At 38.2% G+C, this 12,606-nt stretch overlaps 1 protein-coding gene across 3 annotated transcripts in view; it reads left to right on the forward strand.

The window, feature by feature from the left end:
* NRAP (nebulin related anchoring protein) overlaps positions 1-12,606 on the forward strand; it is a 195,688-nt gene that overhangs the window by 19,626 nt on the left and 163,456 nt on the right. For all 3 annotated transcript variants that reach the window (XM_053692704.1, XM_053692702.1, XM_053692703.1), the window contains exon 3: positions 6,759-6,846. In XM_053692704.1, coding sequence (XP_053548679.1) covers positions 6,759-6,846 — 88 coding nt within the window. The remainder of the gene's footprint in view (positions 1-6,758; positions 6,847-12,606) is intronic.

Consider the following 12,606-nt stretch of genomic DNA (forward strand, 5'->3'; position numbering starts at 1 on the left):
TACATAGAGATACATACAGATACATAGAGATACATAGAGATACATAGAGATACATACAGATACATAGAGATACATAGAGATACATACAGATACATAGAGATACATACAGATACATACAGATACATAGAGATACATACAGATACACAGAGATACATAGAGATACATACAGATACATAGGGATACATACAGATAGATAGAGATACATACAGATACATACAGATACATACAGATACATACAGATACATACAGATACATAGAGATACATACAGATACATACAGATACATACAGATACATGTCAAAATACATTTTTTTTTACTTGTAATACCAGAGCAACCCGACTAGCTCAAAAAGCTTAACTCTAGCGGAGTTTTAACAACAAACAGAAAATATATACCATGCCACTTGTAATCTAGCCCTTTATGTCCAATTTGAATTTATTTCAGTCAAGTTCAAATCATGCAATAACCACTTATCATAAACTTCTTAAATTCCTTCAATTTGCAGTTTACTTCTATTGTTAAATTTACTTTGTTCTTTTTGGTATCCTTTGTTGAAAATAATACCTAGGTAGACTTAGGAGCAGCAAGGCACCGCTAGGCGCTGGATGCTGAATATTTATGGTGTTCTGTGGGTGGGCGCCTAACCTACAATACAGGGAGTGCAGAATTATTAGGCAAATGAGTATTTTGACCACATCATCCTCTTTATGCATGTTGTCTTACTCCAAGCTGTATAGGCTCGAAAGCCTACTACCAATTAAGCATATTAGGTGATGTGCATCTCTGTAATGAGAAGAGGTGTGGCCTAATGACATCAACACCCTATATCAGGTGTGCATAATTATTAGGCAACTTCCTTTCCTTTGGCAAAATGGGTCAAAAGAAGGACTTGACAGGCTCAGAAAAGTCAAAAATAGTGAGATATCTTGCAGAGGGATGCAGCACTCTTAAAATTGCAAAGCTTCTGAAGCGTGATCATCGAAATATCAAGCGTTTCATTCAAAATAGTCAACAGGGTCGCAAGAAGCGTGTGGAAAAACCAAGGCGCAAAATAACTGCCCATGAACTGAGAAAAGTCAAGCGTGCAGCTGCCAAGATGCCACTTGCCACCAGTTTGGCCATATTTCAGAGCTGCAACATCACTGGAGTGCCCAAAAGCACAAGGTGTGCAATACTCAGAGACATGGCCAAGGTAAGAAAGGCTGAAAGACGACCACCACTGAACAAGACACACAAGCTGAAACGTCAAGACTGGGCCAAGAAATATCTCAAGACTGATTTTTCTAAGGTTTTATAGACTGATGAAATGAGAGTGAGTCTTGATGGGCCAGATGGATGGGCCCGTGGCTGGATTGGTAAAGGGCAGAGAGCTCCAGTCCGACTCAGACGCCAGCAAGGTGGAGGTGGAGTACTGGTTTGGGCTGGTATCATCAAAGATGAGCTTGTGGGGCCTTTTCGGGTTGAGGATGGAGTCAAGCTCAACTCCCAGTCCTACTGCCAGTTTCTGGAAGACACCTTCTTCAAGCAGTGGTACAGGAAGAAGTCTGCATCCTTCAAGAAAAACATGATTTTCATGCAGGACAATGCTCCATCACACGCGTCCAAGTACTCCACAGCGTGGCTGGCAAGAAAGGGTATAAAAGAAGAAAATCTAATGACATGGCCTCCTTGTTCACCTGATCTGAACCCCATTGAGAACCTGTGGTCCATCATCAAATGTGAGATTTACAAGGAGGGAAAACAGTACACCTCTCTGAACAGTGTCTGGGAGGCTGTGGTTGCTGCTGCACGCAATGTTGATGGTGAACAGATCAAAACACTGACAGAATCCATGGATGGCAGGCTTTTGAGTGTCCTTGCAAAGAAAGGTGGCTATATTGGTCACTGATTTGTTTTTGTTTTGTTTTTGAATGTCAGAAATGTATATTTGTGAATGTTGAGATGTTATATTGGTTTCACTGGTAAAAATAAATAATTGAAATGGGTATATATTTGTTTTTTGTTAAGTTGCCTAATAATTATGCACAGTAATAGTCACCTGCACACACAGATATCCCCCTAAAATAGCTAAAACTAAAAACAAACTAAAAACTACTTCCAAAAGTATTCAGCTTTGATATTAATGAGTTTTTTAGGTTCATTGAGAACATGGTTGTTGTTCAATAATAAAATTAATCCTCAAAAATACAACTTGCCTAATAATTCTGCACTCCCTGTACAATACTGTAATACAAAGGACCTTTGGGAGGTCTAGTAGCATACATACTTGCAAATGGCCGCCTATATATACATTCAGATTCTCCCAAGTAAACAGAGGCTAGTGCCCTTTGGATTTTTTGTAGCCAGATTGATTCCTGTAAAAGATCCACACTAAGATCTCTGCAAATCCAGATCTTAGCATGGGGATATATTACAAGAATCAATCTTCTGGCTACAAAAATATCCGAAGGGCATGAGCCGCTGTGTATTTCTGCATTGGGATCATCACGAAAAATCCGAATTCACATCCCTAATTATATATATATATATATATATATATATAAATATTGTGTGTGTATATATAAATATATATATAAAAATATTGTGTGTGTGTGTGTATATATATACATATACATATATATATATATATATATATATATATATATATATAAATATTTTGTGTGTGTGTGTATATATATATATAAAGGGAGTGCAGAATTATTAGGCAAGTTGTATTTTTGAGGATTAATTTTATTATTGAACAACAACCATGTTCTCAATGAACCCAAAAAACTCATTAATATCAAAGCTGAATATTTTTGGAAGAAGTTTTTAGTTTGTTTTTAGTTTTAGTTATTTTAGGGGGATATCTGTGTGTGCAGGTGACTATTACTGTGCATAATTATTAGGCAACTTAACAAAAAACAAATATATACCCATTTCAATTATTTATTTTTACCAGTGAAACCAATATAACATCTCAACATTCACAAATATTCATTTCTGACATTCAAAAACAAAACAAAAACAAATCAGTGACCAATATAGCCACCTTTCTTTGCAAGGACACTCAAAAGCCTGCCATCCATGGATTCTGTCAGTGTTTTGATCTGTTCACCATCAACATTGCGTGCAGCAGCAACCACAGCATCCCAGACACTGTTCAGAGAGGTGTACTGTTTTCCCTCCTTGTAAATCTCACATTTGATGATGGACCACAGGTTCTCAATGGGGTTCAGATCAGGTGAACAAGGAGGCCATGTCATTAGATTTTCTTCTTTTGTACCCTTTCTTGCCAGCCACGCTGTGGAGTACTTGGACGCGTGTGATGGAGCATTGTCCTGCATGAAAATCATGTTTTTCTTGAAGGATGCAGACTTCTTCCTGTACCACTGCTTGAAGAAGGTGTCTTCCAGAAACTGGCAGTAGGACTGGGAGTTGAGCTTGACTCCATCCTCAACCCGAAAAGGCCCCACAAGCTCATCTTTGATGATACCAGCCCAAACCAGTACTCCACCTCCACCTTGCTGGCGTCTGAGTCGGACTGGAGCTCTCTGCCCTTTACCAATCCAGCCACGGGCCCATCCATCTGGCCCATCAAGACTCACTCTCATTTCATCAGTCCATAAAACCTTAGAAAAATCAGTCTTGAGATATTTCTTGGCCCAGTCTTGACGTTTCAGCTTGTGTGTCTTGTTCAGTGGTGGTCGTCTTTCAGCCTTTCTTACCTTGGCCATGTCTCTGAGTATTGCACACCTTGTGCTTTTGGGCACTCCAGTGATGTTGCAGCTCTGAAATATGGCCAAACTGGTGGCAAGTGGCATCTTGGCAGCTGCACGCTTGACTTTTCTCAGTTCATGGGCAGTTATTTTGCGCCTTGGTTTTTCCACACGCTTCTTGCGACCCTGTTGACTATTTTGAATGAAACGCTTGATTGTTCGATGATCATGCTTCAGAAGCTTTGCAATTTTAAGAGTGCTGCATCCCTCTGCAAGATATCTCACTATTTTTGACTTTTCTGAGCCTGTCAAGTCCTTCTTTTGACCCATTTTGCCAAAGGAAAGGAAGTTGCCTAATAATTATGCACACCTGATATAGGGTGTTGATGTCAACCCCCTTCTCATTACAGAGATGCACATCACCTAATATGCTTAATTGGTAGTAGGCTTTCGAGCCTATACAGCTTGGAGTAAGACATCATGCATAAAGAGGATGATGTGGTCAAAATACTCATTTGCCTAATAATTCTGCACTCCCTATATATATATATATATATATATATATATATATATATATATATATATATATTTATAAACAGTACAGGGAGTGCAGAATTATTAGGCAAATGAGTATTTTGACCACATCATCCTCTTTATGCATGTTGTCTTACTCCAAGCTGTATAGGCTTGAAAGCCTACTACCAATTAAGCATATTAGGTGATGTGCATCTCTGTAATGAGAAGGGGTGTGGTCTAATGACATCAACACCCTATATCAGGTGTGCATAATTATTAGGCAACTTCCTTTCCTTTGGCAAAATGGGTCAAAAGAAGGACTTGGCAGGCTCAGAAAAGTCAAAAATAGTGAGATATCTTGCAGAGGGATGCAGCACTCTTAAAATTGCAAAGCTTCTGAAGCGTGATCATCGAACAATCAAGCGTTTCATTCAAAATAGTCAACAGGGTCGCAAGAAGCGTGTGGAAAAACCAAGGCACAAAGTAACTGCCCATGAACTAAGAAAAGTCAAGCGTGTAGCTGCCAAGATGCCACTTGCCACCAGTTTGGCCATATTTCAGAGCTGCAACATCACTGGAGTGCCCAAAAGCACAAGGTGTGCAATACTCAGAGACATGGCCAAGGTATGAAAGGCTGAAAGACGACCACCACTGAACAAGACACACAAGCTGAAACGTCAAGACTGGGCCAAGAAATATCTCAAGACTGATTTTTCTAAGGTTTTATGGACTGATGAAATGAGAGTGAGTCTTGATGGGCCAGATGGATGGGCCCGTGGCTGGATTGGTAAAGGGCAGAGAGCTCCAGTCCGACTCAGACGCCAGCAAGGTGGAGGTGGAGTACTGGTTTGGGCTGGTATCATCAAAGATGAGCTTGTGGGGCCTTTTCGGGTTGAGGATGGAGTCAAGCTCAACTCCCAGTCCTACTGCCAGTTTCTGGAAGACACCTTCTTCAAGCAGTGGTACAGGAAGAAGTCTGCATCCTTCAAGAAAAACATGATTTTCATGCAGGACAATGCTCCATCACACGCGTCCAAGTACTCCACAGCGTGGCTGGCAAGAAAGGGTATAAAAGAAGAAAATCTAATGACATGGCCTCCTTGTTCACCTGATCTGAACCCCATTGAGAACCTGTGGTCCATCATCAAATGTGAGATTTACAAGGAGGGAAAACAGTACACCTCTCTGAACAGTGTCTGGGAGGCTGTGGTTGCTGCTGCACGCAATGTTGATGGTGAACAGATCAAAACACTGACAGAATCCATGGATGGCAGGCTTTTGAGTGTCCTTGCAAAGAAAGGTGGCTATATTGGTCACTGATTTGTTTTTGTTTTGTTTTTGAATGTCAGAAATGTATATTTGTGAATGTTGAGATGTTATATTGGTTTCACTGGTAAAAATAAATAATTGAAATGGGTATATATTTGTTTTTTGTTAAGTTGCCTAATAATTATGCACAGTAATAGTCACCTGCACACACAGATATCCCCCTAAAATAGCTATAACTAAAAACAAACTAAAAACTACTTCCAAAACTATTCAGCTTTGATATTAATGAGTTTTTTGGGTTCATTGAGAACATGGTTGTTGTTCAATAATAAAATTAATCCTCAAAAATACAACTTGCCTAATAATTCTGCACTCCCTGTATATATATAAAACAACAATTAAAATTGTGGGGAGGCGAAAATTGAGTTTAAAATCCTCCACTAAATACAAAATGTAGGGAAAATAACTCATTGTGTAACCCATTTACAAATCTAGACAAGTCAGAAGACTTGTCTAGATTTGTAAATGGGTTACACAATGAGTTATTTTCTCTACATTTTTTATATATATATATATATATATATATATATATACATGTAGCCCTCAGTTTACGCCGGGGTTAGGTTCCAGAAGGAATGGTTGTAAATCGAAACAGTTGTAAATTGAAACCCAGTTTATAATGTAAGTCAATGGGAAGTGAGGGAGATAGGTTCCAGGCCCCTCTCAAAATTGTCATAAGTAACACCTAATACATTATTTTTAAAGCTTTGAAATGAAAACTTTAAATGCTAAACAGCATTATAAACCTAATAAAATAATCACACAACACAGAATATATAATTAAACTAAGTTAAATGAACAAAAACATTTGCTAAACAGCATTATAAACCTAATAAAATAATCACACAACACAGACTTCACTTGCATTTTTCTGCAAACAGTTATTTCTATGCATTCCAATCTGGACTGATTTATAGACAGGAAGATCTTGTTCCTTTGAAATCTGCTCGATAGCTCAGGTCTGGTTAAACTGATTAATTTCAGCTTGCTTGGCTTTGCTGCAACACAAGCGGACAGCTCCACCTACTGGCTATTTTAATAAATGCACTGCTTCTCAATGCTTTTCAATAGGAGTCACATGACTGGAATTAAAAGCTTGTTATTCTGAAACGGTGTAAATTGAACCGTTGTAAAACGAGGGTCACCTGTATATATAATGAAAATAGACTTGCATTTATGTATTTATTAATTGTGGTTAATTAATTTTTTTTGCAGACACAACCCAAAAAATAACACATTTACCAGCGTATATGAAACTCCTGTCAACCTACATGTGAAAAAACAATCAGAAGCTTTTAGTGAGGTGAGGTGTGGGATTATATTTATTTCTTAACACTTTGCATAACCAATAATAAAACAAAACACCAATTTACTTAGCAATAAATACAGATTCTGAGAGATTATCTGGTCAACCAAAGATCCTTTCCTAATCCATTAACAGCTCTGTGATTTGTGGCATCAATTTTCTTTGTGTTTTCAAATTTGGAGTCATTTTCACCTACCTTAAAGGGACATAAAACAAGTTGGGATAGAGACAAAATATAATAATATGTACTTTAATTACTTTACCTGCAAATGTATCATGCAGTGCCTCCCCATTAACCCTTTAGTTTAAGTTTCTGAATTGTACAGCTGTAACTCCCCCCACACATGTCCTTCTAAGGCTGTATCTATAGCTACCATTGATTCGGTAGAATGCAGAAGTGAACATTCATTATCTGCTGGAGCATGCCTAGAAGCAAATAAGCTAATGTGAACTCATTTGAAATACAATGCCTGTGTTTCTGATGCTAAATACTGATAATGGGGTGGTGGATCAGACTACTCCAGACAGCATGGCTATGTAAGAAATTTTGCTTATATTTGAAAATGATTTGAAAATACTTGCCAGCAATTTTCAAACAATTTTTAACGCAAACTATTTTGACTTAATTAGCCCATGTTTTATGGCACTTTAACATAAATACAAATCTGGCTATGATGTGATTTTCCAATGGCTTTGCACCATGTTTACTTCACCAGTAGTTTGCTTTGAGATTCTTTTGTATTAAAAAAAAAGTACTGTGTATTATTACATAATTTGCCCAGGTATGTCTATAATTAGATAAGGCCTTTTGATGCTATTTAAAGGGACATAAATCTCCAAATTTTTCATTCATGATTCAAACAAAACATGTGATTTTAAACAAATTTCCAATTTGGTTCTATTATCTAAAATGGTTTATTGTCTTGGCATTCTTAGTGGAAAAGCATATCTAAGTAGGCCCAGGAGCAGCAATGCATTACTGGGAGCTAGCTGCTGATTAGTGGTTGCCCAAAAATGCCTCTTTTCATTGGTTCACCAGATGCCTTCAGATAGCTCCCAGTAGTGCATAGTTGTGCATTCAAAAAAGGACACCAAGAGAATGAAGCAAATTGGATAAAAGAAGTAAATTGGAAAATCACATGCTCTATTTGAATCATGAAAAATAAGAAAAATTAAAATGTTGGGTTTCATGTCCCTTTAAGTTAAAATTCTAGGGACTTTTTAGTGTAAATTATAAAGTGAATCAAATAAGAATGCCTAAACCTTTAAAAAGTCACAACTGGAGTGAAATAACAAGAAATAATAAAAAAAGTGATGCAGCACTGTATAAGGATATTGAGTCCCAGGATTTTTCAGTAATGACCGTCCTTACAAGAAAGAGAAAAGCACCGACCGGGGAGATTGACAGCTCCTGCCCGTGCATGATTGGCCAGGGGGCAGTGTTGCACGTGAGCGCAAAATAGTACTCACGTGCAATGCTGAATACTGCCAGCAGATTGCTGCACAACAGAGGTGCAGCATGTGTACGCCCCGACTGCCATGGCTTGATAAATCGTGCCCTTGATAGAGCTATGGCCTAGCTCTAAGCAAAAACGCTCATGTATAAATCTTCCAGGTAAAGATGAACCAGGGAACATCAGGTAAGTAAAACATTTATTATAACTCACAGGCCACTTGGGTATAAAAAGACATAAGATGGGAATTACTCTCTCAAACGCTTATCCACCGGTAACAAATTAATGTCCCAGCATCCTAGTGACATCAGTGTTCCAATTGTATAATCCAGTGTATGTTTCACCGGTCACAGACATTTTTTTAAGGATGATCATCATAAATAGCGCGTTTACAGGTTGAAAATAAACGTGTTCGATTGAGCACAAATTAATTAAACATGCGTTGGGATAGCTCAACTTAACTGTTACGCTCAATTAAAGAGTTGCACAAAGTACAGTTACACTCATAATAACACCATCTAATAAAAAATATGAAACAAAAAATTTTGCATAAAAAGTTATAAGTCATATCTTTGAGCCCTTATAACTATTTCTATGCAATATTTTTTGTTTGTCTCAGGTGTTAGAAAAAAAAAAGGACTTCAGTGGGCTTTAACAAAGAGATACATACATACACACATATGTCTAAATATGTATATGTATGTATGTGTATGTATGTGTATATATATATATATATATATATTCTCGTATTTCTGCAATCCTTTAGACATCAACAAGGGTGCAGAGCCAAATTATCAATATTAGTTCAAGCAGGGACTGCACTCACTGGATGTAGATAAATAAAATGTTATTTATTGCATGTTAACGTTTCGGGGTTCACAGACCCCTTCCTCAGACCAGGACTGAGGAAGGGGTCTGCGAACACAGAAACATTACCATGCAATAAATAGCACTTTATTTATCTAAATCCAGTGAGTGCAGTCCCTGCTTGAACTTATATATATATATATATATATATATATATATATACATATACTGTATGTGTGCACATATGTATTTATTTGTGTATATATGTAATTACAGACATATACACACATATAAACATATAAATACATATTTATAGACATATATAAGCGCAATGGAGCCCTTTGCAGTCAAGTAGCTGAAAACATATAAAATCATATTTATGCAATATTCATATTTAATAAAATATTTATGTATTGCTTGTAAATTTTTCACATGCCAACGTAACTTCACATAAGGGAATATGTTCTATTATTAAATATATGTATCTATTTATACCTATACATAATCATATATAGATAAATATTTTGCCAAAAAACACACACACACACACACACACACACACACACACACACATATATATATATATATATATATATATATATATATATATAAATATGAATGTATGCATAAGTAGAACATATTCTTCTATGTGAAGAACATTGGAATGTGAAATATTAATATTTTAATGTTGGGTTAGCGCACTTGGTTAAACACGTTGTTGGATGTTTTTTGTTTTTTCACTTTTTGCGCTACATTGAAGTCTATGGAGGAATACCTTAATACAGTTGCACTATTCCAACTTCGTCTTTTTGCGCTCGTCGTGTTAGCGCTTGTGTGAAAACTTTTTACTTTCAGCTTGTAATACATGAGCTTCTCAATGTGCACAAAAAGCTTACTTCTAGCAGAGTTAACGCATAAGTGGGAGCGATACATTGGGGAATTTGTTAAAAAAAATGCACTCTAACAAAATAAAATATATTATTTGGCTGTAGAATTTCCCTTTTAAATTTGTGAGTTTTTGTTCTTGCCAGCTTGTACAATTCCTCCAGTTAGACAGAAAGGACACAATAACATCCTGACACTACAAACAATGCAGGCGCATAGCGAAACCACTCGGGGAGGGGGGGGGGGAGTCTTGTTATGGAATGTTCCTGGGTATTAGAGCAGATTCTATTTCTGTTTTATAGATGTGACCTGAGCTCCTGTTGTCTGCAATGCAGTGACCATGTGTTTCTAATACAGACGCTCTCCCTGTTACTTTCAATCAGTAAAATTGCCAAATACACAACAACAAGTTACTTAAGTGTCACTGGGTTCGTTTTCCCACCTGTATACGCTAATAAAACACACAATGAACTTGATCCTTTACTAAAGTAGAAGAGTTATAGAAGTTAAAATGTTATCAGATGCTATAAAACAATATTTTAATTAATTACATTCTGAACTATATTCATTAAGTTTTGAGAACTATGCAGTCAGATTCATCACTAGAATTCCTCTTTTTTAGCTTTAGTCACTAAGGTCAAAATAATCAAAAATGTGCAGTTATAGAGGGAAAGAAAGCAAACTCTTTCGGCTAGATTACGAGTATTGCGTTATGAGTAAAAAAGCAGCGTTAAGCCTCATAACGCTGCTTTTTTACTCCCGCTGGTATTACGAGTCTTGCAGATTTAGGGGCACCGCACACTTTTTTGGCCTTACCGCAAATCAATTTACGCAAATTGCGTATAGTCTTTTTTCTATGGGACCTCCATAGCGCCGGTATTACGAGCTTGTCCTGGGAGGCCAAAAAGTGAGCAGCACAGCCTATCCCATTAAGATTCTTACCGCTTTCTAAAGTCAGTAGTTATGAGTTTTTGCACTACAATGCTGTAGCATAAAACTCATAACTAAAGTGTTACAAAGTACACTAACACCCATAAACTACCTATTAACCCCTAAACCGAGGCCCTCCCGCATTGCAAACACTAAAATAAAATTATTAACCCCTAATCTGCCGCTCCGGACATCGCCGCCACTATAATAAACATATTAACCCCTAAACCGCCGCACTCCCGCATCGCAAACACTAGTTAAATATTATTAACTCCTAACCTGCTGTCCCTAATATCGCCACCACCTATCTACATTTATCAACCCCTAATCTGCCGCCCCCAATGTCGCCGCCACTATATTAAATTTATTAACCCCTAAAAAACAAATTACAAGATCTTTAAACTAATTACACCTAATCTAATAGCCCTATCAAAATAAAAAAAGCACACCCAAAATAAAAAAAACCTAGCCTAAACTACCAATAGCCCTTAAAAGGGCCTTTTGCGGGGCATTGCCCCAAAGAAATCAGCTCTTTTACCTGTAAAAAAAAAATACAAACAACCCCCCCAACAGTAAAACCCACCACCCACACAACCAACCCCCCAAATAAAACCCTATCTAAAAAAACCTAAGCTCCCCATTGCCCTGTAAAGGGCATTTGGATGGGCATTGCCCTTAAAAGGGCATTTAGCTCTATTACGGCCCAAAACCCTAACCTAAAAAAAAAACCCACCCAATACACCCTTAAAAAATCCTAACACTAACCCCCGAAGATCCACTTACCGGGAGAAGTCTTCATCCAAGCGGCAAGATGTCCTCAACGAAGCCGGCAGAAGTGGTCCTCCAGACAGGCAGAAGTGGTCCTCCAGATGGGCAGAAGTGGTCCTCCAGACCGGCAGAAGTCTTCACCCAGACGGCATCTTCTGTCTTCATCCTTCCGACGCGCAGCGGCTCCATCTTCAAGACATCCGGCGCGGAGCATCCTCTTCAATCAACGTCTTTTTGCTGAATGAAGGTACCTTTAAGTGATGTCATCCAAGATAGCGTCCCTTAGATTCTGAATGGCTGATAGAATTCTATCAGCCAATCGGAATTAAGGTTAAAAAAATCCTTTTGGCTGATGCAATCATCCAAAAGGATTGGACTTCAATCCTATTGGCTGATCCAATCAGCCAATAGGATTGAGCTCGCATTGAATGCTCAATTCTATTGGCTGATTGCATCAGCCAATAGGATTTTTTCAACTTTAATTCCGATTGGCTGATAGAATTCTATCAGCCAATCGGAATCTAAGGGACGCCATCTTGGATGACGTCACTTAAAGGTACCTTCATTCAGCACGAAGGCGTCAATTGAAGAGGATGCTCCGCGCCGGATGTCTTGAAGATGGAGCCGCTCTGCGTCGGAAGGATGAAGATAGAAGATGCCGTCTGGGTGAAGACTTCTGCCCGTCTGGAGCACCACTTCTGCCCGTCTGGAGGACCACTTCTGCCGGCTTCGTTGAGGACATCTTGCCGCTTGGATGAAGACTTCTCCCGGTAAGTGGATCTTCGGGGGTTAGTGTTAGGATTTTTTAAGGGTGTATTGGGTGGGGTTTTTTTTAGGTTAGGGCTTTGGGCCGCAATAGAGCTTAATTCCCCCTTTAAGGGCAATGCTCATCCAAATGCCCTTTTCAGGACAA

This window comes from Bombina bombina, chromosome 9, assembly GCF_027579735.1.
Source record: "Bombina bombina isolate aBomBom1 chromosome 9, aBomBom1.pri, whole genome shotgun sequence".
NCBI classification, from domain to species: domain Eukaryota; kingdom Metazoa; phylum Chordata; class Amphibia; order Anura; family Bombinatoridae; genus Bombina; species Bombina bombina.